The sequence below is a fragment of the Mus pahari genome, chromosome 19, assembly GCF_900095145.1.
Source record: "Mus pahari chromosome 19, PAHARI_EIJ_v1.1, whole genome shotgun sequence".
NCBI lineage: Eukaryota > Metazoa > Chordata > Mammalia > Rodentia > Muridae > Mus > Mus pahari.
Genome location: NC_034608.1, coordinates 34,281,528 through 34,309,075, shown reverse-complemented (window position 1 = coordinate 34,309,075; position 27,548 = coordinate 34,281,528). Strand labels below are relative to the sequence as shown.

The window sequence follows — 27,548 nt, the reverse complement described above, 5'->3', positions numbered from 1 at the left end:
GTATGGAAATGTAAGCCAAATAAACCCTTTCCTCCCCAACTTGCTTCTTGGTCATGATGTTTGTGCAGGAATAGAAACCCTGACTAAGACACCATCTATGACACTGACCTGAGTTGTGGTGTCCAGATTTTCAGTATGGTTTTAGTGCATACTCACGAGTGGCTGGCTGCATTATTGGCTATAGAGCAGAACCTAATCCTTTTACCCTTTTCATCTCAAACCATGAGACGTTACGTCATGAGTTAAGCCCTGATCCTTAGCCACTAGTATTCCCAATGTGGTCATCCTGACTTGTCATGGCATAAACTTAACTGTGGTTGCCCCAAACTCAGTGGTCCATAGACTTTTCCATGAGGGACCAGAATATCCCTATGGACTGGAAGATACCCAGAGCTTGGAGGTAGCCTGGATACGTGGCGCCACTGTCCAACAACCCTCTGGCCTGAATTTAACCTATGACTTTTTTATTTCAAAGTTGACAGATAGACAAGGAATGAAGAATATCGAGACAGTAAGATAATGAGAAAACACTCCACAGTGCGTCTTGTAACCTTCCTCTTTTTAAATGGTAGACTTGATGTTGATTACAATGGCTGAAGTGTTTGCTTTGAGGCAGGGGGATGAGACAGTTATGGAAACATGAAGCACCCCTAAGGTCCTAGCTGAGCCTCAGCTTACTTTCTTTTCTAAAATAGAAATAGGGGTTTTAAACAACAGAGCGACTTTTAGGTTTGCATCAGGAAATCCCTCTTGTAAAAATAACTGGGCCATTTGTAGTTCATTGCAGCGAGATGCAGCTTGTTGCTTTAGAGTTAATTAGTAGAAAATGAAAATCCACAAACATTTTCAACCATGAATATTAAACAAAAAGTAAATATTGGGTTGGGAAATGGCCCCATTAGCAAAGTGCTTACTATGTGAGCATACGAACCGGGGCTCAATCTCTAGTCTAGAACCCACATGAGAAGCAACTGTGGCTTCTGCCTACAATCCTGTCTATCATCCCAGTTCTGGGAAGATGGTTACAGGGTATCCAGAGTTGACTGGTAGCCAGTGGGACTGAATCTGTAAGCTCCAGGTTCAGTGACAGGCTGTGACTGGAAAACACAGTGTGAAGTGACTAAAGAAGGCACCCGGAAAACACCTGGCATAGATACAGACATGTATGCACACTAAATTAAACTATAAGTAAACCAATCTCAAGCACTATCAAATTAATACATATATATATATATATATATATATATATATATATATATATATATATATTCTGGAAGATACAAATCTAATTAAAATAACGTGACTGGACCCTTTTGAAACAAAACAAGCTTGCTTTATATAATAAGTTTTCTAAGCAATTTAAGAATGTCAAATTAATAAAAATCTTCTATGTTTGCTTAAATACAGTGAGTTTATATTACATTACAGTTTTTTTTCCCACTAAATCCTATGTCCCAATGGGGGCTACTCTGGGCAGAACATTATGTAGCACTGACTTACAGACGGAGCTGTACTTTAGGGCATCTTGGAGATGTTTGCCACAAGTGTGAGTGGATGTTTTCTAAGGCGTTTGCAAGCTATAACTAATTACACAGCAGCTTCATGGCAGCAGAGAATCATCATTGCCACCTATACATCCTGGATGCATGGACCAATAGATGTCCACTGACCTGGGATTCCTCAGACCCATAACTATGTAAATATTAAGCATCAACTTGCATGAAACAAACAATAATGAAGCAAGCTCTGGAACGTGTGCCCCATGTGAACAATTGCGTGTGATGCTGGACAAAAGGGAAGGAGTTGCCCTCAGTGCCACTCCCATGTGGCTGTGTTTGGACCCTCAGGCAATGACTTTACTCACTAGCTCCCAAAGGGAGTGGAACCCCTTGTGATGGATGGATCAGACTCTCGCTTTGGCAGAACTGGGCAGCTGATGAGCAGAGTGAGCATGTGGAAGTCATGTCAATAAAACTTAGGCACCAACTCTTCTCAGTTCATAGTTCTAGAATAGGCTAGGCAGGGCCTGTCTGTCTGTCTTTCCTCCCATCACCTTGAGTTCATATTTTCAATTTTCCCCCTGTCTCTTTGTTTCTCTAGATAGATAGATAGATAGATAGATAGATAGATAGATAGATAGATAGATAGATAGATAGATAGATAGATAGATAGATATAGAGCTAGAACTAGAGAGCTAGAGCTAGAGCTAGAGCTAGAGCTAGAGCTAGAGCTAGAGCTAGAGCTAGAGATAGAGATAGAGATAGAGATAGAGATAGAGATAGAGATATATCATAGTATATGGACCCTCATGTCTGATAGAGAAAACAGGCAGGCAGTAGCACAGGCCAGCAATGTCCCCACACAGGCAATCAAAAACCTGGTGTCCTCATGAGGGCTCTATAGTCTGTGACCAAACCTAAAGGACAGGACTTTTACTCTGTCAGTGTCTCTGTGCTTGGTCAAACATGTACTGGAACTACTGAGGGTTTCTGAAGGCAGCAGCATCTCCATGTTTGAGTTTTTCCTTTCCAAGGATACAATGTATTTTGAAATTCCATACTTGGTCAGTTTCTCTTCTCCCATGTGTTTTCAGGGTGGTTTGCTATTGTGGTGGTTTTGGTCTGTTTGTTTGATTGGTTCATTGTTTTTCATTGTTTTTTGTTTTTTTTTGTTTTTGTTTTTGTTTTTGTTTTTTTATGTGGTGGTTGGTGTGGGGATTTAACACCAATAAAGCCCAGTTAAGAAGGCCATTGAGTATGATGATAATAGTAAGGTTGGGAACTAAAAAATACTCAGTGAAATTCCAATTGCTAAGAACTGACTTCATAAATGCATTGAGGGTAAAAGATTGAGTCTTCTCCACTTTTGAGAACATAGCTACATCAATGGACCCTTTCACCAGGGTCGTATATCAGATATTTACATTAAAATTCTTAACAGTAGCAAAATTACAATTATGAAGTAGCAAAGAAAATAATTTTATGGATGGGGTCAATTTAACACGAGAATACTAAAGGTTAATAGCGTTAGGAAGATTGAGAACCACAGCCTTAGAGGAAGGGCATTTCTAGGAGGGTTATTAACTCCAAGGCTAGGATGGTAGGACTATATAGAGAATGCATACCTTACATAGAATGTATGTGATATGTATATAATACAATATGTGTATTGTATGTAATATACATACATGTACAACATGTAATTAACCATTTTGTATACAATGCTTGTGAAATCAATATCTGAATTTCACACTTCTAATTAAATGAATGAATAGTTCTCTATACCATAGATCTTGATACATGTATAGGGGTGATGAGCGCAAAGGGCATTCTTGGCATCATTATTATCATCTTCATCATCATCATCATCATCATCATCATCTCATAATAACAACAACAGATTGTGACTGGAGCGTCATATGCTGAGCTGGTATACAAAGTGTGGTTAAGTGAGACTGGGACACGCCTATCTCCATGTCTCCCCACAAACACATACTTGCTATAAAGTAGCAAAGCAGCAGAGTGGAGCTCATCCCAGACCTCCCTTAAGAGTGCCAGAGCCTTAACTGGGATGGGGATGTGAACGCAGAAACCGAGATCCTGCTCTAAGAAAAACAAATCAATGCTTGCCTAAGTGTCACAGGGCCAGCGCACTCCTGGACGTATTCTCCCCATGCTGATGCCTATTCAGTCAAGGCACTACCACCGGCTTTCACAGGTGTGTGCCACCAGTGCCCACTTGCCACAGAGAACAGCCATCACCCAAACCATCCCAGGAGGAACACAGCGTCACACGACTATGCTTGCCCCAGTTCCATAGCCTGAATAGTGAGCGAGTAGTTGAACAAAAGTCCAAAGGTATTCCACAAAACCTGGGTTCCTTTTATTTTATTTTGCTAAAATTTCATGAGAAAAGGAAACCAAAAAGAAGGATGAAGAACTTGGGTTGCAGCCACAGCGCTCTCAGTGATAATGGTTTCTGAGCTTTGCTCAGATCCCATGCTGGCATAGGGCTGAGACTCAGATGAAGTCTGCGACTCAGCCTGTGCTGTGGCTTCCATGTTCACCTGACTTGGAGAACCTCGGTGGATTAGTCACTAGGCCTGCAGTGTATTCAGGGATCATGCACACACTGGGACTGCTATGCTATCCACTGTATACACATCATGGACACAGAGAGAACTATGTCTTATGTCTAGAATGATAATTGATACATTAGACCTCTTTTTATACTACAGCAGAAGATTTCTATTCTGCTAATAATCACTTCAGTTCTTTTAGAATAGTTTTTAAATTGGATATAATCTAATGTTATTGTAGACATGCATGAAATTCTCCATAAAAAAATCTAAGTTATGTGAAGAAAAATGCTATAGAAGATCAAAGTTTGGATTTTTTTTAAGAGCACCATCAATACTTAAGCATTTTTTCCCTGTGATACTTAAGGGTATTTATAAATCAGATTCAAAAATATTTTAATTGGTGAATAAAAATAAATAAGAACTAGGTGTCATAAGAAATACATATTTCAAAGCAAGAAAAATGATTGACATCTTTAATAAATTCAGTGCTTTGGTTTTTCATTTCTGCTTGGGTAGGAATATGTATGTAGATCTTTTTTAGTAAGCACTGAAAAAAATCACTTTTAGAAGCAGGCAGGCTATAAATTATAAATGAGTAAAATAGAGCAGAATTCATGCAGACTTGTATCTGACAGTCGGAATTAAAGGAAAGCAAATATCAGTATACTGAGAGTAGACTCTGCAGGGACAATAATAAAAATTTGCAGCTTCCTTTGTTATGTGTCATCCTATCTGGGTCACCGTAAAACAATGTGATCAGAAATATTCTGCCCGCGGCAACATTTTAAGAAATCACTCAGTTATATTTTGCATGGGGGGAATAAGCGCCTGCCATTAGACTACCCTGAGAAGATCCAAAATCAGCCCCAGAGTGTGGAAGATGCAGGGCAACCTCTCTATCCTGAGGTGGCCTGGTGATGATAGACCCATTGTCTATAACCTCCCTGAAGCATTGATTATCAGCTGCTAGATTTCATGATTGGCATACCAAGAATTATAATCTCTCATCGGAAAAGAATGTGTGAATTCACAAGCCAGTGTCCTATCCATCACCCATTAGCTCATCTGAATGAAAGATGTTCTTCATTTTATGGGATCAGAATACCTTCAAGTTTATGAAGGTGGCATAAAACGGTGGCGTTAACTCATCCTAGAGCCTGGAGTAGGAGTGGGTTTCTGAGTCTGTTGCACAGTTGAAAAAGTCAAACAAAGCTTGTGTGCACGTCCTTAAGCTGGGAGCTGGAAATTCACAGATAACTTACATAGAATGGATGACAAGACAACCAGGCTCTCCAAAGTTCATTCCTATATTTGAATTTGAAAAAGAAAAATATGTGTCACTGTCAACACTGGTAGCCTGGTGTCATTTCAGTAGCAGGTAAGAAGTTGTGGATTCTCCTGTGTTGGTAGGCACCTGTGGTGCTATAGGCAAGTCTGTTGGACCTTATCTTGGTTTGTTAATTGAGGTGGGCAGCACCATTTCTCAAGCCAGGCCCTTTCCTATAGAGTAGAGGAAGTAGAACCAAGCAAAGATCCTTGTGGATTTTTTTGTTTGTTTGTTTTTGTTTTTTGTTTTTATTTTGGGGGTGTTGGGTCGTTTGATTTTTCTCTCCTGTCTTGACTGTAGAGATGATGTATCGAATTCCTATGTTAAATTTGCCAAAATGATGAACTGTAACTGGAAAAGCAAGTCCAATAAACTATTGCTGGCCTGTCATGCTCTCTGGCAGGGTCTTTCAGAGCAGTAACAGAAACACAACTTGAAGAGAGAGAGCAAAGATGAGTGTTTCATTATAGAATCAGTAGTTACTTAAGCAGAGCAAAATGTGGAAACAGACACTGTGAGATTCCCCCAGTGTTAGATCAACTCAAACTATGTAGTCTGGACCATGGGATGAAAACATGGGGAGGCTATTATATCCACAGTTAATGGCATTTCTCTTCATGTGCCAGGCACATGACAAGTATGCAAGATCAAAGATTATAAATGTGGTAATTCTTCAACATAAGTCATCGTGCTAGTCCATATAGTTTGTGTGTGTGTGTGTGTGTGTTTTAGAAATACTCTGAGACTGAACCATAAGCAGAACTGTGAGCATCCTTCTCCTCCGTGACTCCCCACCATCTCTGTCACTTTCTGAGCCCTTACGGTGCCCTGCTAAGATAACTTATGACCAACACTTACCCATACTGAGGTTGGACCAGGAAAAGGAGCTACCCAGAGGGGACATACCCACAGACAGTTCTCCCAGGACCACTCAGTGTTAAACAATTCTCATCTATCCATCTGTTTAGCTTTATCATCTGTCTGTCTGTCCATCTATCATTTTCTTTCTACTCTATAAACTCAGTCAAGTATCAACGGTTTGAACCTGCAAGCGTTCTGTGAGAGACTTTTCCACACACATACTTTGTGCTCTTTTGTGGATTTTATACTAGTGCTTTATCTTAAAGATTGTTCACCTCCTGAACTGAACCACCTGTGGCATCTAGGGGAAAATGAAATGATAGAAGAACAGATCTCAAAATGGCAAGCGAACTTCCTAAAGTGCACACACACACACACACACACACACACACACACACACACACGCATGCACGCACACACAATCAATATGGGGTTCCCTTGACTTGCCTCTTTTTTTTTCTGTTTACCTTCTAAAACATTTTAAATGATTTGGTCCTGCTTGGGTAATGAACCAACATTATTAGATAAAATGTTCAAAATTTTGGTCAATTTCTGGAAATCCAATGAGAGATTGTAGAGGGCAGCCCAAGATTGGCAAAAAAGTTTTACTCCACACTTAGGTAGTTCCCATATACCAACTTTGTCATCCATTGATGTCATTCCTAGCCTTATCATATGGGATAGCCAAGTCTAGGAGCAGTAGATATCCTTATCTTGTATAAATCTCCTGTTAACCATTGTCTTCCAAACCCTCAGCTTGTAACAACAGTGATGCTGGGCTTGGTCCCAGTGTGCAATGCGATGAGGACAGATCAGAAAGAAGTCCAGGGAGCTTTCTGACTTGACTTGTACAGGAAATAAAACTACAGTAGAGGATCTCAGAATAAGAAGGGCACCTCAGTGCCTAGGATAAATTCAGGACAAGGAGTTGAGAGTGCCATCTGTAAGAGATGTATTAGCTGTTTAGAACAACATGACTTCATAGCACTAAGGAGCTCAGAGGAGGAACACATGTGGGGCTGAGAGGCAAGAGCTCCACAGCTTAAGATTCTTCCCCACCTCAGGGTAACTCCAGGAAGAGCAAGAATTCTTGCCAGTGCTACAGAATTCAGCACTTATGTTCTCTAAAGTTGACTTTGATTTTACTAAACAACATAACATATGGGATTTATCTGCCTGGGGGTATGCAAAAATAAATGCATAGAGATAGAATGATTGCTGTCATTAGTCCTGGCCAGAGTGGCAGGTCAAGGGACTGGGTACAGTCTGGAGGAAGTGGCAACAGCTCTAAGGACCCTCTGAGCTGTCTTGCAAAATGGGACAGCTGGACAAGTTGCCAAGGTTTCGACACTCAAATTAAACAGATGATCAGACAAGCTCTAGGTACTTGGCAGCCTAGGATGTGCTCTTCTGTATTGGACACTTGTAGCGTCTGCCTGTTTTGTGTTAAAGCTGTAACTCTTTCCCGTGTAGGTACCACAGTGCCCGCACTGCTGAATAGCACCTCCAACCAGCTCTGCCTACACTTCCAGTCAGACATCAGCGTTGCTGCCGCCGGCTTTCACCTGGAGTACAAAAGTAAGACCAAAGTCCACTTCTGTTGGAATATAGGAACATCTTCTTTAAAGGAACAAACTGAGTTTGCATTAAACGGTGAAATCATGTTCCTCTAAAGCTCCATCTAAGACTTACACAAAATTGAACTTGACTAAACATTGGCTCCATGAAGGGTAGTTTCTATAAAGAACAGACTGCTAGAGCAATCCAGAAGTTAATATCTGGAATAATTAGATGAAGTGACTGTGTCTTTAGGGTACTTGCATTAGGAAGCAGGCCAGCCCGTGTGTAACATGACTGAAGTCTTGTGTGACAACAGATACTCCCATTAGCACCCCTAAAGAGAGGATGGTCACATCACTAAATAACACCATGGAATTTTCCTTATGGACTCTCAGAGATGCTCAGAGAAGATATAGCTGATTGCTGGCATTTCTGAGCCTGTGTTTGTGTTATTTATTTTAATTGCAGTGAAACATCACAGACACGAGGTCAACCTTTATAAAAATGGATGTGAGGCTGCATTAACAGCCTGATACATGTGAAAACAACAGTCAAATTCACAACCCCACAGCAGTGCTGGGTAATCCGGGTAAACCTTGTAAAGGGAAGCAGGAATTTCCAAGGAAAGTGGGGTTTATTCGGGACGTGTTTTCAGGCTCTGAAATGGCTTGATGTTGGCATTATCTCCTCTAATAAGCAGTTGCAAGTGAGCAAATACGTGGGTTAGATTCAATAAGTGATTTTTAAAAATTGAGATAAACAGCTTGCTGGAGTGTAATGCATGTGTTTTCAAAAGGCCACATCCCAGCTGACGATAAATATTCATCAGCAGTCACCAACCACGGCCCCGTTCACACTCTACTTAAGCCTTCCTACTTATTACAGGCATTTGCATGCAAGTAGGTTCCAGTTTATGTGAATAGGACTACTCTAGTGACAGTGTAAAACGATCCTCCAAATGTTATTTATGTAGAATACTTCTGGAAAATTCTGCTACTTTGATACATCCTATGAAGGTTCTGAAAATAGCAAATGAAACCTTCACTCAAAACTGTGTTAGCCAGTTCATTAATATTTTTGCCCTGTTGAAACTGATCATTGTTCTTAGCCCTTGAGAAGTTCTTACAGTTTCTGGCTTTCCTTTCTCCTTTTGGGGAAGGAGATGTTGGTAACATAATTAGTCTGTGATTATTGGGGATAATTATCTACTTTGCACATGTACTATAGTACTATTAGCATAATTGTCTCCATCCCAGGATATTCTTAGTCAGTATGAGTCTCTAAAAAAGAGACCAATTTCCTTCTATCTCCTGGAACCTCTTCAGGAACCCAGGGCCTTATGTGAGAATCCAAGACCACAATTAATTAGTGTGCTCGCTTTTTATTTTACCAAATACGATGCTACATTTGGATTTGGACTATTTCAGATTGTTGTCTTTGTGGCTGGTTCTGGTTTTCTAGCTCACATCATTTGTGTATTAAAAGCAATTCAGCCATCTGCTCTGATTTTTCATGCCTGTTTGAAAACAGGTATTATAAAGTATTTGTAGAATTAGCCTTATCCCTTTAAACACTCTGGACTTAAGTTGCCAGCAATCCCTAATATTTTAATACATTGAGATATTTAGGCATGTACTATAAAATGTATACTTGCAAATCTCTGTAAAAGTCTCTGAATTCATGTTCTTAGTAAAATGTGTACCCATAAAATTACGAGAAGAAAGCAACTCTTGGAGCATATGTCATGCAGAATTTACTTGAGTGTCTGTCTGTCCTCAGTTAGTGCTGTGAGTTTTAAAGTGGAAAACACAAAGCAGAAAACCACAATGATGATCAGAAAAACAGAGACACAGCAGCCATTGTGCCAGGAATAATTTTTACTGAGACTCTGGGGCCAGAAGCCCCAACTGCCATGGCACAGATATCCCCATTTTAACAGTACTCATTCCACACATAAGCCCAAGTCTCAGGTAAAGAGGACCAAGAAGCCTGTTGATACTGAAACATGAACCAAGGGGTGTGTTGCGTATCTGTATCCAAAGAGAACTCTCTACCCTTTGTGTGAATGAAGCCTAGGACTCAATCCAAAGAAACACTGTATAATTAACCCAAACCTAGCCTCTGGAGGCACTCTGAATGGTACATGCTGATCCAAGAGAGCATGATTAACAGTCATGACCCAGAGCACCTGTGTGTATGTAACTTAGGAAACAGGGGCAGATTGCATCTCTGAGCACTTGAGTTTCTAAGAGTGAAGATCCAGGGAGCCAGGAGGTACTTGATGCGTAGAGAGCCTCTGGTGGGAAGGGCAGACCTCCTGTCTTGGTCTCTGAGCCAACAGAGACTTGGGCCCAGCCTTGGATATTTGCCTAGGTAAAGTCACCCTGTTTTCTCAGGGTTTACCTCTCTAGGACTCGTCAGCAGACAGCTTCTATGCCTCCTGTTCCGTTGGCAGGGCATGACCATTAGAATTGAGGCTACCCATGTACCTCAGTGTTGCAATGGGTTCAGGAGAGCTGTGGTTTTATATGTTAGTTCCTTCTTGTTAAAAGAACAAGAGATGCTTTCTTTTTCAGATTCCTATAGTTCAAATGGATGGGGTTTCTACGTTGCTCTCAGTCAAGGGGTTCTTGTGATTTAGGTATTTTTAAATTGCTGATTTTTTTTTCTTTTAGCTATGTTTGGGAGTTAAGGGTTTAAATTGCTCGAGGTCAAAAAGTTAAGTGAATGATCCCAGGGAAGCATTAAAATTCTGCAAAGAATTGTAAATAAAAGTAAAAAATAATAAGCCCTTTACTATCATAACTGAATATTGACAAATTGACAATATAGACTAACTCCCTGATTATAATTACCATTATAGATATAGATATTTGTGTGTATATGTATGTATGTATGTATGTATGTATATGCGTGTATGTATGTATGTGTGTAAGTCACAAATGTACTTCAATGATGATCTTATATTAGTAATACTCATAAGCTCCCACATATCATTGGTGGACTGAGCTTGTGCATGACCCTCCCTGTACACCAGTGCACTAGACAGTTCTCTGTGTTACCTGTAATGAGTTCTACAGGTAACATACAGGTTGTGATAAACCAAACCCTCCATCTAACCTCTCAGAAATTGATCTCTATTTAATCATTCACTGATATATAAAGTTTTCTGTAAAAATTAAAAAAAAATATTCTCACAACTTGCTTTAGGATCCTCCTTTTTCTACCAGAAATGCTTTCCTGAATATTGACCAACCATTACACCTCCCCCATTATATCCTAACTGCATTGAGGAGCTTGACATCTTCTAAGTGATGTAAATTCTAGCTTCTTTCTCTCATTCTCGAAAATTTCATAGAGTGTGAGATCTACCAGATAATCACAAGCTTCTGAAACTCTCTCTCTCTCTCTCTCTCTCTCTCTCTCTCTGTGTCTCTCTCTGTCTCTCTCTGTCTCTCTGTCTCTCTCTGTCTCTCTCTGTCTCTGTCTCTGTCTCTGTCTCTCTCTCTCTCTCTCTNCTCTGTCTCTGTCTCTGTCTCTGTCTCTCTCTCTCTCTCTCTCTCTCTGTGTGTGTGTGTGTGTGTGTGTGTGTGTGTGTGTGTGTGTGTGTGCGTGCTGCATGCTGTCCAAAGGACAGCTGACTAGTTAAAGGTTTGTTCCCACCTGTGATCTTTGAGAATTAAAAAATCGTGAAGTTCAACGCAAAAGTACCGTCTAATTCAGTTCCAGTTACCTTTCTGAACAAAGACTGGAATTTTCCACATCGTTCCATGCTAGTGTTTTGGAATCCCAGGTCCCAGCAGATTTGAGAACAGGGTCAGGTGGATTTTATGAAACTGAGCCCTCTTCCTAGATGTCTGTATACAGTCACCTGCTGCCCAGACAGAGTCCTTCTTGTACTTTGTAGCTGGCCCCCTGACTACTGCTTACAGGAATCATTAACTCTAGTATAAAATCTCTTGTCTTCCTCTCTTTGCTAGCCTTGGCAGTTACCCACATGAGCAGGTGACTGAACACCAGCAGTTGCTAGTGTTCTTGTAACTTACTAGATACTAACTTTTGTTTGCCCATTTTCTCCTGAAACAGCCTTAGAGAACTTGCTCCATGCCTCCTTCTTTCACCATTTCTAGGAGGTGTTGGCCTTGCCTGTCTTCTCCTTAGTCACTTGGTAGGCACTCACCACCATCACTGGTTATGTTTACCCTCCATTATCATGACGAGTTTCTGTTATTTCACCTCCATAGGTAGACTTGGTAAGACAGTTACAGTCCCTGTTTATATCACCTTCAGGACTCTGAAACTCTTCAATAGCTACTGAATTTACTGGGCATCCTGAAGCCATACATCAGGTCCCTGGGGATAAAGAATGATGGTCTACTGCAGGTTGAAATAAAAGACAAAAAACATGAACATCAGATATATCCCACAACATCTCCTTTCTTTTAAAATCTATAGAACTCAGTGAATGGCCTTGACTGTCAGTTTGTTTTGATATAAACTAATTATCAGATGATGATGTTCAATTGTGATAAATGCTTCAATAGATACTAAGGGACCCACTTTGGTAAGATTTTGTTTCTGATATTCTTTTTTAAATGCAATGCTACCTAATTATTTTAACAGGCAAATGTGTTTTGGTTTTACAAATGTAGGAAATGCTCTGAGCTTTCTATTGCTGCACAGGAGACATAGGGTAGTTGAAACCTTATTTACCAAGGGTTTAACCAATTCTTGGGGATCTCCAAGTGTGGTGGTTAATCTTGGTTTTCAACTAGATGGGATCTATAAACATTTGGATCATGGGCCTCTGCACATGTCTGTTCTGGTGATGTCTTTATAGGGAATAGAGGTCTGCGACTCCTATTTCAATTACTTACAGATCTAACTTATTGTTTAAAAATGTAAATGAGCTGGCTGTGATGGACACGTCATTGCAGCCTTCATAGCTAGAGATAAGAGAGTCTAAAACCAGGAGTCTAAAACCTTCCTTTGTTACATAGAGAATTTGAGGCCAACCAGGAATGCATTAAGATCCAAACATACAAACAATAGTAAAGAATTAATTAATTGAAAAGTTACGTTTACATTCATAAATATCAAACTATATTTAAAGAGTAAAAAAATGTATTTAAAACCCAATACTTTTAATTCATTACTGTGCTACCAAGTTATTAATTAGTTAATTAGCTAATAAGCACAGTCAAATTATTTGTTTTACTTCCAAGTCTGACCTTATGTGCTGTTTAAATCTCACATGGACACTTTACAAAAGAACACTCTGCATGTGAGTTACTCTCAGTGCCAGCAGGTAAAGCCTTGCTTCTCTGCTCACCTGAGTCCGGTGCTGGTGTGAACAGTTGACTCCTGGTGTCTGTTTTACTCTGTAAGAGCCATATGTAATGTACTGTAACAAACGAGCTCCTTACCACTTAGTCTTTTAATTAAATGACTTCAAACTTTGTCCTTGTCCACAGTTTCTCTAAAGTATCCTCCCCACCCCAAAATGTTAACCTGGAATTACCCAGTTTGAGCCCACCTGTCTTTGACACCTAAAATCAAACTGTAAAAACCATTGTTCTGTTAAAAAAAATTTATTTGTTTTAAAGTTGTGGTAAGAATTGAAAATGTCTTAAATATGCTTATGGGAAATTAAGTAGTATCCGAATCTAATGTGTCATATTATTAAATGTATTGTTCTGATATGAATATTATTCATCACCAGAAGTTCTTAATAACATGGATGTTTACATTTTAAGAATACACATCTAGCATCATGTTTCCTCAGATCTTGAGGATAATAAATAGCACACGCACACATTGCCAATGATCAAAATATGCATTTTAAGTACACAGTACCACAGTTTCTGTGTATAATACCTCACTGTAAATCATGGGTCAGGAACTCATATTTAGGGCAAGTATGTTAAGTTGTGTTGGCAGCAGGGAAGGTTTCCTGGGTGGCTGGAGATAAGAAGGTACATTGGATAGATAGATAGATAGATAGATAGATAGATAGATAGATAGATAGATAGATAGATAGATAGATAGATAGATATAGAGGTATATAAAGATGTTGATTCCTTTGTGTGTGGTTTGAATGAGATGTTTCCCATAGCTTGAGTACTTGAATACTTGGTCTTTAGTGGGTGGCTTTGGGGAAGGCTTAGGAGGCGTGTCTCTGCTGAAGGTCACTGGGGGAGGGTTTTAAGATTTCAAAAGACTCTTGCCATTTCAAGTTTGTTGTCTCTGCTTGGTGTATTTCCTGTTTGCTTTTGGAAATGTGAGTTCTCAGCCTTTGCTGTTGCTGCTGCTGCCATCATATCTGGCTGCTGCTATGCTTGACTTCCCCTTGTGATAGTGAGGTGCTCTCATTCCTCTGAATCCATAAGCCTGAACAAACCTTTCCTTCTATTAATTGCCTTGGTCATAGTGTTTTGTCACAGCTATACAAAGGTAACTAATGCAATAAACTAGCCAAAGTGCTAATAAATAAAGACAACAGGCATGCCAGACATTATGTTATGAGACATTAGAACAACATAAATTAATTAGAATTCCAGATACTTTTAATGAATTATCTTACTTCACTGAATATACCTGTCTGGCCAATTGGTCTATGAGTATTAAAGATTTCAGTTAAATCCAAATACCTTAGAATATTTTACTTTTATTTAAATAGAGTGAGAAGAACCATGAGGATGGAGTTTCATTCAGCTTATATTAAATCCACATATCAGATATCTACATTTTATTTGAGGTTTTCCCCTATTAATATAACATACCCCAATGGAACTCTGACAAGTCTGTGGTTTCAGACAAAGCCTGGACCTCCTGGTCCTCTTATTCAGAACCCCTGACACTGCAGTCAGCTTCCACGTGAGTCGATTTATTTTTGTGTAATTGAGGAAAACTTCAAGTGTACTGTTTGACATTTAACAACCCTAGCTGAGTCTAATGGTTTGACTGTTCTGAACCAGCTGTCGCTCTAGTAAGCTTAAGTGGAGCGATTCTGGAATTTGTGATGGATCTAGCTCCATGGCAAGGACAGCTGGCAAGGATATATTTTTAGCCATCTTTCCCTTTCATGCATCAGCGTGACAAATTTAACCAGCACGCCCACCTAGTGGCCCTGTAGAAAGTAGGAAAGTAAGTAGGATGCTTCATTTTCTCCTACAAAGTGGGGCTATGTTCAGATGTATGTCTTTGGCAACTGCAAAGTTGTTCATTTCACTTCATTTGCTAAAGCATTGTCACCGAAGAACACTCAGTTTCATAGCATCAGCTCTTTAATCTTACAACACGGGAGTTCATTATTTATCAGGAAGAACAATTTTTCAGGTAGTGACTGTGATTCTTTAGGTCATATTTGTCACCTCTTTATCCACTATTAAATAACAGTTGTAGACTATTCTGTCCTGTGTGGTGTGCTTCATGACAGATGTGTACTAAGTATTTATACCAGTGTTGGTTACTGTGACACAGCATCACAGGCTCATTTCTCACAATTCTGGGGCTGGTAGCCTAAGGTCACGGTGTTGGTAGTCTTCTGTTGAAGACCTATGTGTTAGGTTCACAGCTTCTGTGCAGGACTGTCATAGTGCATTTCCTTGCTATAACAGCACTGACCCTACTGTGAGGACCCGTGACATTCTGAACCAACTGTAGTCCCCTTCCAAAGGGCCTAATTTTACATTACATGAAGTGTTAAAAATGTCAACTTGTGAACTTTAAATGGACAGATACTCATCCCGTAACAATAGAAAACAAGAAAAGGGGAAGAAGAAAGAAAAGGAGGAGGGAGAAGAGAGACAAGGGAAGGAGAAGGAAGAGAACATGTTTGCCTCCATAGATTCTTGATCTGAAATTGAGGAAGGTGATGTGACATCAACTCTAACTTCAACATAAAAGTAGTACGGTGCTGTGGAGCTTGGTGACTCATTACTTAGTGCCACTTGGCTTTGGATGTAGACAAACTTTACCTGGATACATCACTAAACATGACTCCACAGATGACGGACGGTATTGGGCCAATGAGTGCTTCCCAAGTGCTTTGCAAAGTCCACATGGGTCGTGAAAGCTTGGAAACCCAGGGTTGAATAGGGTGAGAAAAGGTCTGTCCATGATCTGTGCATCAGTCCTTTTTGTCATTAAAATGTTGTTATTCTCTGTGGCCCTTCAAGGGAGATAGAATATTCAACTTGGATACTAGAAACACAATCCCTAGACGTTACAGAAGCCTGAGATCTAAAATCTGGAAGAAATCAAAAACAGTATTTGTTACTTGTGTTAATACTGGAAACATGTGGGCTCTTGGACCCACATGGTACTCTAGACAATAAAATAATAGTTTCTCTTAATGTACATTAACGATAGAATTTATTAATACCTTTGTTCTATATATTTTGCTTTTTAAAGATTGTGTTATAAGAGTCTGGGTATACAGAGCAACACTTATATCTGTGTGATTATATCACTCATCTTTCTCTTCCTCTGTGGAACCTACCCAGACTCTCCTAAGTCAAGTTCAGACTTCTTTTTAGGTCCATTTACCAGCACATGTTCATAACCTTTATGCAACTTTTATTCAACGTGATTGTGGTCGTTTGAGTGAAAATGGCCTCCATAGGCTCATAGTAGTATCCTTTAAAAGGAGTAGGAGGTGTGGCCTTCTTGGAGTGGGTCTGGCCTAACAGGAGAAGTGTGCCACTCAGGTTAGACTTTGAAGTTTCTGAGCTCAGGCCAGGTCTGGTCTCTCTCTCAATCTCTCTCTCTCTCTCTCTCTCTCTCTCTCTCTCTCTCTCTCTCTCTCTCTCTCCTGGTGTCTATGTGTCCAACTGTAGACCTCTTGGCTCTACCTCAAACATCATAGCTGCCCGCATGTGCTATGATTGGCTCCTCCTCCAGCATCATGTCTACCTGCATCTGCTATGCTTTTCACCAGGATGAAAACGAACTAAACCTCTAAACGTATAAGCCAGCCCCAATTTAATATTTTTCTTTATAAGGGTTGCCATGATCATGATGTCTCTTCACTGAAATAGAAATCCTAACTAATTAGTATCACTGATCATCAGCAAAACTTCTGTTTTAAGATATACAAAGCTGACATAGATTCAATGAGAAGAAATTTTCAACAATCATGGTGATATATGTACCTGACAACCCAGCATTGAGAGGTCTAGGCTAAGCTTATATACAGAGCAATTGAACCTGCCTTAAAGAAATTTATACAACTCATAAATTTGAATTCATGTCTATTTATAGTATGCAGAAGAACTATTGTTTAATCATAAATGTTGTATTCTTTACAAAAGTGCTACATCTCGTAAGCATTTGTCAGCTGCAAATAACATCAATCTAAAATGCATGAGATACCTCTGACCTAGTACCAGCTGCCCACCCTTGTGATCTATAGCAACTAGAAGCTTTTCAGCTTCACAATAAATTGTCTTACCCTATATCACCAGTCAGGGGAAAAAAATCAAAATTAATTTTCACAGTTTGGGTCTTCCTGAATGCACATTGGTTACTACCTCATGAAGCTGAAAATGTCTCTATTTTGAAACATTGACAATAGGAAATATTTGTGTTTATAATACAGCATGGTTATCTTTTGTTTTTCTTTTCAAAATTAACAGATAACCTTTTCTGTCCACATAGTGTAATGATGACCTACCCATGTATTGAATTGGTGTGTGTATGTGTAAGTGTGTGTTTATGTCCTAATTAGCTTGAATTGTCCACTTGACATGGCCTAGAGCAGTGATTCTCAACCTGTGGGTCTTAACCAATAACCAATTTTGTGTAGAACAACCTTTTCATGGGTATCCCCTAAGACCATATGCATATCAAATATTCATAGTATAATTCATAACAGTAGCAAAATTACAGTTATAAGGTAGCAACACAAAATGTTTACGGTCAGGGTCACTACAACATGAGGAACTATAGTATAGAGCCTGGGCATTAAGAAGGTTGAAGCCACTGGCATAGACTTATCTAAGAAAGACTGTTGAAAACTTATCTAGATCCAATTGCCCTATGGATATATCCATGAGGATTGTCCACTGTGGGTAGCACCATTCCCTGGGCAGGTAGTCATGGGACCACCAATAAGAAAGCTAGCTGAGCATAAGCACATGCTCATCTGTGAGCAAGACTCCTCTGTGGTTTCTGCTTTGAGTTCCTATTTTAGTTCCTGCCCTGATTCCCCTCAATGATAAACTGAAACCTAGAAGTAGAAGCCAAATAGATCCCTTGTGCCCCTAAGTTGCTTATGATCTGAGGGTTTCATCACAACAATAGAATAAAGCAAAAACATTGTACTTTGTCTTCCCTCTGCAAATACTCCAATTTGAGTCTCTCCATTTGGATCTCCTTCCTACTCCCCTCCTTTTTCCTTATTAGATTTATTGTAGTTTTGAGCTCTGTAGTCAGAGTAACATGCTCATGTTAACGTGTGAATTGTAAAGACTACAAGCTATGTCAGTGGCCAGGAGAGCAATTCTCAGTTGAGAAAAGCCATTTGAAGACATCGGAGTTTGTAAGTTCCTCAGACCTCCTGGTTATGCTATAGATATGTGTTTGATTTTAAAGCATGAGGCTGGCATGTCCTGTCCGTAATTTCCACTTCTGAGATTCAAGTGAACTCACTGTGAATTTTCCTGCTGGGTTTTGAAGAACAGCCACAGTGTACTCTGAAGGCCTGATGGGCTAACTGCTCACCTCTGCCTCATAGCATTCACATTTTATGATCAGCAGTAGGTCAAGCCATTAAACTCTACTTTTGGTCAAATTAGAACACTTATCTTTTTAATGGCTTTGTTTCATGGTCTTTGCTTCTACAGTCAAGATTCATGGGAATTAAAGTTCCTTTCTACATTCTAAATCAAATTGAAACTTTATGTATCAGTGCATTTTAGAAGTCCACATCTTCACATCAGAGTGGAAAAAATATATTCATGGATAATAAATCATAAAACATTTTAATGTGTTAGCCATGCTAACACAAATGGCCACATGTCCTTCAGAGTTTTGAGAACCATCTTGTCTCCAAGAAAATCAAGGAAGCTGGCTGCTCATGGACCACCTTTAAATAAAATTCCTCATCAAGTTTTCCCCATCATCATGTATGATGTCGTTTTTAAGTATGCTATCATTAGATAAGGATAAAAATTCTGCCAAAAATCTTGCAAATAACTTCCTAGTCTCTTCTTCTGAGATGTTGCTGCCCCTGAAACATTGATTGTAATTTCCCTATCAATCTTTTATGTTTAAAAATATCCAACTTAAAAAATAATTTATATTTAATTATTTATCTGTTTTTGAGATCAAGTACACCCTGGTGTCTTCAAACATTCAATGCCTCTTCCTCATGCTCCTGACCTTACAGGCATGTTCTAACATATTCAGCTTAATGAGTCTTTAGGTTGTCCTTGCTGTGATTAGGGAATTTTTAGACATTCATATATCTAGGTGAGTAACTTAGACAGCTATATCGCTTTCCACCACTCCTGTGATGTCGCCACTCAAGGCTTAACCTGAGATACACTCCAGTCAAATGTTACTCTTCCATCTCAATGTGCAAGGTAAAGAGTGTCCTTCCTAGCCTGAGGTAGACTGATATGCTCGTATTTGGCTCACACTCATCGCTGAGCTCTGCGTTGCCTGATGCTTGTCGTACCACTTTCATTTCATAGTTTGGTTATTAGTTACATCTTTAAAAACAAGTAGCCAGATAAACGAGAGAGTTGAAAACCATTCTTACATACACTAAGAGTTTGCATCCTTAGTTTCTAATATACACAACTGTACAAGAACGCTAAGGTATAGGAAAAGCATGGCAGTGCTTCTGTCTACAAGCATTTTGATCTCTGTGGAATGTCTCAGTCTCACCATAGTTTGCCTTGAAGAAAATAATGTCTTTGTGTTTTGATATTAATTATAAACAAAGGTCTATTTCCTGTGGTGATAGATATCAGTGCTATCATTTTCAGAGGATGAATTATATTTTAGTATTCAATTTAAGGAAGGAGAAAATGAAAGCCAAATCATATACAATAACTGCATATAAATCAATGTATAATGAAACTATATTAAAAGGAAAACATTATACAGCATGCAGACATGGAGGCAATTCAGCTATTGAGGTTTGATATTACTCCTTATCATTTTAATCTCAATATATCTTTACCAATTTAATCACAGTAAGTTTTCCTATTTAATTTTGAGTATTCTGTGTTATTGAAAACTTTGTTCTTGGCCCTGACTTTTGAAAACATAAATTATTCCAAAACAATGCTGTTGTAAAAATCATCACAAATTATACCTCCTGGTAGTCCAACCTTTAATTGTATATTTTCCTATGATATTTTATTATATGTTAGGTGAAAATTTAAAAGTAAAGTTATATGTATCTATGATGGTCTTGCTAATCTTTAGAGTATGGGTTCTAAATGTAGTTGTTATCTCTTGTGTGATTGCTACTTTTATGTTTGGTAGTTTTATCTTCTATGAAAAACCTTAAATGGGTTGAAATACTGTGTTAGAAATATAACATATTGCTGGTTAATGCAGATTGTGTTTTATAGTTTAAAAACGGGCATTTAGGGAGAAATCTACTTCAACTTAGGAAAAATCTATAACCTAACTCATAGCCACTTCTGTCATATGCAATAGCTGTGTTTCATGATGTGAAAAAGGTCAACAAGTTCATGTACCAGTCACATCTCAGCAGCAGGGGCTCAGACAAACAATCCCACTATGAAGGAATGGCATTTCAACTCTGTCCTCCTCCATGGATGAGGGGAAGAGAAAGGCACTGCTCTCTGGATGGTCTAGGATGCCTGGCTTGCAGCTTCCGATTCAGAGTAGAGAAAATTCTCTAGCATCTTGTAGAAGCTGTGTATCACCTACCTGCACAGCTAGATCAGCCAAAGGCTTAGGTGTTTGAGTTGTCATCAGCTTGGGGGCTCTCTTAGGGATCAGCATAGAGAGTATCTGTGGTTATGCTAATCACACACAGAACTTCCTTTGATAGCATCTGCACTTTCTAAAACCTTCATGTCTAGAGCTGGGGAACCAGACCCATTGCCCATATGAGTGAGACCCGGGTGGAGCCAGCCACCTGTTGCTACTGCTGCTGCTGACATTCAAGTTCATCCTTGCTTTGCTATTGCTTGTGTATTAATGCGTGTGAAATCCTAAGGGATGATGCAGCACAGCTGGCACAGTGTGGGTACCTCTGTAGGAAGCTAGCCAGTTGGTAGGGATGCTCAATGGTGGGATGACAAAGACCATTTGCCTCTGAAATAACTGTTGCCCCCAGCATCCAAGCCTCCTACATCTGTGACATGATATATTCATGTCAAGCTTCAGAACAAGGACAACACTACACGAGGACACACCAGTCTCAACCGAGGAAGTCCTTCTCTCTCTTGGAACACTGGAAAAAGGATAGCCAGCATTTATACTCAGCCAGGTCTTGACTGTAAAAATAGAATGCTAATTAAATTCACACAGTTACCATTGTCTATGTTCCACATTATCTATCATCAGAATGTACACATCTTATAAAACTCAAATCTTGACAGTAAAAAAAAAATGTACATTTTAGTCTATGAAATACAATTCTTGTATACTTTCTCTTTACAGAATGATATGGCTACTTCAAGTTAATTATTCTGTTAATTTGGTCTGGAGTTCAATAGTACATGATAAATTTCTATTGCAATTTGTGAAGGGAGTTCTAATCTAAGGAAAGGACCAGGATATAACCTTTTATATAAATATTGGTCCTGTTAATCTAAGACTGGAACAGCCATGAGATTCTTGTTGCTGGGATGGGAAACATGAGAAGAGGAGAATGAATTTGTTCTAATGTGTCTTTTCCCAAAGAGAAGGAAATTCCTACATTGACCAACTTGTAAAGTTTTCAGAATGCCTGGGAAAGAAGGATAAGAGAACACAATTCCAGGGGTTTCCTGCAGCAGGAGACAGTTGTTTGGTTGTGTCAGTATTAAAATCAGCTTCTTGATGCTAAATGTGGAACTGACCTTTTTTTTTTTTTTTTTTCTAAGAAAATCTTGAATCCCTTCCATGAGGGAAATGAATTCAGATACTGATTAAGAACTAGCTTGCAACTCTGATCTAATGTTATTTAAAGCCTTTTGGTTGACCAGCAAGAGGAAGCATGAAAACCTGTGTTTGCTTCCACAGGGAGCCATGGGAAGCAAAGTTCCCGCTACTGATAATAGAAGTGTTGCTGACATTCCCTGATTCCCAACATCTGTCTTTGTGTCCTTCTAGCGGTGGGCCTGGCTGCCTGCCAGGAACCTGCTCTCCCGAGCAACGGCATCAAGATTGGAGACCGGTATATGGTGAACGATGTGCTGTCCTTCCAGTGTGAACCTGGGTACACCTTGCAGGTAGGCATCCTCAGGGACTGTGAGGGAGGCTCAGCATGGCTATCTATGGTGTTCATGCCCAATGTTCGGGCTCTAAGTCATGTTCATGCAGTCAGTTTGCTTTGTCCTCTGTTGGTCTATAAATGAGCAATCCATATACGTTGTAAAAACATGGTCATAGGAATCGCCTTTTACTTGCTGAAGTGCCTCAGCAGACTGCCCCATTTTATTTTTTTAACAATTATTTTCTTTCAAAATTTTGTGTTCTTTTCATAATTATGCAGAGAGAAACCAAGAACCAAGGAGGTATCAGAGTGTCTATAAAGCCCCCACTTAGCTCCTAGCGATGAGAAAGACCAAGGAGGTATCAGAGTGTCTATAAAGCCCCCACTTAGCTCCTAGCGATGAGAAAGACCAAGGAGGTATCAGGGTGTCTATAAAGCCCCCACTTAGCTCCTAGTGATGAGAAGGACCAAGGAGGTCTTAATAAAGTAAGGTCAGCTAATTAAGCTATCGGGCCCATACCCCGAAAATGTTGGTTTAAACCCTTCCTGTACTAATCAACCCTACCACCCTTACAATTATTTATTTTGCAATTTTTCTAGGCCCTATTATTACAATATCCAGTACTAATCTTATTCTTATATGAGTTGGTCTAGAATTTAGCCTATCAGAGTATCTATAAAGCCCCCACTTGGCTCCTAGCGATGAGATATGCTACTGAGCAGTGTCCTTTGGCTTGTATGCATTTTACATCACTCCATTTCATAAGTTACCACTAGCTGCCTCAGTTATTCTCCCGCAGAGAAACATTTAGTGGCTTTTCCAAAAAAGCAATAGATACGTTTTGCTATAAGTTTTTACAGTTGTTTAACAAAATCATGTAGACATCTCCAAACACTCACTATAAATGGACAAACAGAAAGACGAATGCTGTTCCTGTTATCTGTTTCCTGTCTTGACCACGTGCTACAAACAGGAGTAGTCATAGCTGACCCTACTCATGTTTGTACTCTTCATAAATTTCATGTCTCAGAGCAATTTCTCACAGGTTTACAATAGCATTGAATTTGATGATGTCTTAAGTGCTATCTCTGGGCTATGCTCTGCACCTAACTTCCTTGAACTGCTCGCATAAGAATCAAGGAAGAGGTGAGATGGTATACAACAAAACAAGAACAGTGTATACAGTTAGTCTCTTCACAGGATTATGGGGTAAAGAACTATACCAAGTACCAGTGTTCAGCACCTGGGTCATGACATAAGATGTCACATCAGTCCCCACAGACCCTGTGGCATGAGCTATGAGTTCTATGATTGGAGGAAATGTCTATTAAATCTCCCACATGCTTCCAAACATGGAGCATATAGATATTATCATCATAGAAAAATATTATTATATAAACTAGTAATTAATGTATCACTTTCATGAAGGCCAGACTATAGCTCACAGCCCTTGGATCTTGCCTGGCACAGCATTAACCAAATGGACTCTGTACACAGTGAGTTGTAGAAACTGAGTTTCCCCACAGGACTCTGTAACTCTTTGACAGAAACACATGCTTAACCAGACACAGGGAGACTAACCAGATGTTACTTAAGGACTGTACTTGTACTTATTACAGTAGAGAGAATCCCATGTCCTAGATCATGAGTTCCACATACAAAGGCACCTTAGTTCACTCCCATGTGCTTTTTGTTTGGTCTTTTTCCACTGGCTTTTGTTATAACTGACTGAGGCTACATCAATACAGTCTGCTTTCCCCCCATGAAATCCACATTGCAGCATTTTCTCCTCTTCTGATATCTGTGTTCTTTTGTGCTGAAGAAGTAACATTGCAGCTTCTGTTAGCTTCTTTTTTTTAGTGATAGTTTAAGATCTTGGAGAGTAAACCCTCGTTCAAACAGAGATTTCCTCGAACATGGGATTGACACTCTTCCTAGACACACTAAGCCTATGAAGACTTACCGGGTTGTTTATTAGCTCTGCTCTTCAAATGTAAGGCAAGCCATTGTCTTTACCATAAACAGAATTGAGCCTGGAGCTTGAGAGATGTTAATATCTCCAAGAACAGAAGTGGATGCTTGGCAGCTTTTATTGCTAATATGGCTTCACTAACACACTAATTATCTTGTACACATAGAACATACATTGTCCTGCAAATCACTGTTCCTAATGCAGAAACATATATGACACAGAATTAGACTCATGGTCATACACCATTGTACTAGCACCATGGGCTGCTAATAAATCCTGACTAGCTGAAGATCCAGCCAACATAGATATGCTTCCATGCTCTTTTAAAACATAAAAATCCAAAAATTCCTCTTAGGATAAAACCTTGAGGATAAAATCTTCAGGATCCAATTTTGTATTTGATCTATTACACAAATTTTATTTGAAATCACTCATCCAAATTGTTTATGGTACTGTCCATAGCAGAAGATGCTCCGATTTGTGATAAATGACCATTTTACTGGCCGTCTTCAATAAATATCTTTAGAGGCTTTTGCACTTTATGTCTAACCATAATTCAGGAAGAAATTTATTAAATACAATTTAATGGGTCACAGGATATATAAACGCATGCACCTTGGCATCCGATTGTCTTCTTGACAAACACATCTTTTCAACTGAATGTGCTGGCACATGCTTTTAGTCCTAACACTTTGGGAGAGCAAGGCAGAGGGATTTGAGTTTGAAGCTAGCAGGGGGCAACAGAGTGAAACCATGGCTCAAACCCTAACACTGTAGTAAAGACAAGAACTTAGCTGACATTTGATAAACAAAGCTAAGAAACAAACTTATTTTCCTTTAGAACTCTTTTTAAAATTCCAGTCAGAATGGCAATTGAAATTGTTTGTTTGTTTGTCTTTTTAACAGAATAATCAGCTCCAGGGAGCCAACCCCCTTATCTATATTGGCAATACATGTAAATTTATGCTTCCTGAGTCCCTGGTGTGTGGAGTTTTGCCTCAGTCGCTTTGGCGCCACTTTTAGGTGGGAGAGAAAATGTATGATGAGAGATGATCAGAGGAAGGGAAAATTAAAACAGAATACCACTGAAGAAGTGGTTCTCAACCTGTGGATCACGACCCTTTGGGGGTTGATTGACCCTTCCACAGGAGTCCCCTATGACCATTTGCTTAGCATATATTCACATCACAATTCATAACTTATAACATATGTAGAAACATACAACTATGAAGAAGCAACAGGAACAATTTTATGGTCGGGGGGGTCACCATAACATTAGAAACTGTATTAAAGGGTCATGGCGTTAGGAAGGTTGATCTAGAGCACTACTGACTTAGAGCTTTCTGTTTAGAGAGAATTCAGCACAGTCCATCCCCTCAAATCTCACCACTGCTGTGCTGGCTTTTAGAGGACCAAGTTTTGAACAGGGCTCTGTTTCAAGGATCACAAGACCCTGAGTTGTGAGGATTGATTTCACTACAGACCAGAAGCTGCCTCCCACCAGGCAGGGCAAACTGAAGGGCCTGTTACACTGCAGAGGTTGGAGTGAGGATGATTCTGTGGTTTCTGCACAGTCAGGAAAGTAACCCCAAATGGGCTGGCAACAAATTCTCACGTACCATCCTCTCAGCCCCTACCCTTTGTCCCCAATCACCCCTGCCTCTGAAACCAAATGCTGTGACATAGCTGCTCCTGGGGAAATGAGACATACCGTGTCTGCTTATGTTTGTCTTCCTTGGGCATGGTGAAAAATTAGCCAGAATGCTGCCTCTTTAAGATACTCAAGATTTTGTTAGCGAAAAAGGACCTTGTCAGTGTTAATTGATATTTCCAAACGAGGCTCATTTACAAGAGTTAGATTCACAGTTTCCAGAGACAAAGAAGGTAAGGTATTCCTATACATTTCATTTCTCAATACTCTGCTGAAATAATAGCAAGCTTCATGGTTTGCTTTTCAACAGGGCCGCTCACACATTTCTTGTATGCCAGGAACCGTGCGTCGCTGGAACTATCCTTCTCCTTTGTGCATTGGTAAGTACATCTGCACAGGCTTGCTGAGTGACGCTCATCCAGCCAGCTTGCTTTAACGTAGATCCTTCCATGTCCCACTCAAAGCACACATTGTCCCTCTCAAAAGCACACATTATTAGAGAGCACATTCACACAGGGCAAAGTCACAGGCGTGCAAGCAGCTCCTCCCGGTGGAATTCAGTAGTTCAGCTTTTGAAGGGACTTCAGATCAGGCTACACAGAGAAGCTCTGAGACTCCCAGCTCAAAGTGCCAAACAGTTCAAATCCATGTCAGAATCCCAATTTATTAATTTATGAAGGGAGATGGTAAGAGTATTGACAGGCTGAACGACTTTTCTGAACATGCTGTTAGCCGTGGGAAAGGCGTGTTTGCAGAAGCAAAGCTCAGAATTACAAGCAAGTCATTGGATCTCCAGAAACCGGTCTGTTTGTAGTCTACATTGAAGGGACCAGTGACTGCTATGTGTAGATACCCTTATTAGCACTGGAGAACCGCTGCCTATTTTGTGGGGAGAGAGCTATGCCTGAGGCTTAAAGCATTCCAGTGCAACCTGCAGGACGCTCAGCCCCAACCAGAGCCATAGGATCAGCTTCTCCAGTTTGTGGGTTACACCACTGACCTGCATAGCCTGCCCACCCGCCCAGTGTCTACTTTCTTTTCCTGTCCTTGGCCTAAAAACTGTGCACACTTTTCCAAGCACCCCCACCTCCTCTAGTTCACTGGGCAGCTGGTATGACAGAGCCTGTGGCCAACACAAACCCAGCAGCACTTAATCTGTCCTTATATAAAATGTTCATAAGGTGTTTATCATGCAATTTTTAAACATGAATTTTGATTTTTCCATACATTGCAGCAAACAATATGGAGGGAATTGACTACTCTTTGAGTTTGGAGTAAACCTTTACATTATCCGTCAGATTCCTAGAGACCTGTAACCTCTGCCCCCTGGGCCTGAGCTAGCTGGCTTTTCATGAGGTTCAGTACCATTAACATCATTTACATCATCTTCCCACAAGCCAGAGAACTCTTGACAACAGTTGTGTCTGGCTCATCACCCTGGTCATCAGATCCAGAATGAGGGCTGTAACAACGCCTGTCTAAGAACCTGGCTCTGCAGCAGAGGCTCTCTGACACTTGCTGAGTCTGTGGGGTCTTCCCACAATGGCCTCCACTGTTGCCACATTCAGATCTCTGACGCCTGTACCCCACAAAAACAGTCCACATTGTCTGGGACTGCTTGAGAAGAAAGAGCCATCTGTGTCCACAAGCTGAACAGCTTTAAATGTTGTGGCATATCCTCTGGG

General features: G+C 39.9%; 1 protein-coding gene across 2 annotated transcripts in view; it reads left to right on the top strand.

The window, feature by feature from the left end:
• Csmd1 (CUB and Sushi multiple domains 1) overlaps positions 1 to 27,548 on the top strand; it is a 1,532,231-nt gene that overhangs the window by 1,374,037 nt on the left and 130,646 nt on the right. For both annotated transcript variants that reach the window (XM_021218735.2, XM_029532138.1), the window contains 3 exons: positions 7,743 to 7,847; positions 22,137 to 22,255; positions 26,174 to 26,243. In XM_021218735.2, coding sequence (XP_021074394.1) covers positions 7,743 to 7,847; positions 22,137 to 22,255; positions 26,174 to 26,243 — 294 coding nt within the window. The remainder of the gene's footprint in view (positions 1 to 7,742; positions 7,848 to 22,136; positions 22,256 to 26,173; positions 26,244 to 27,548) is intronic.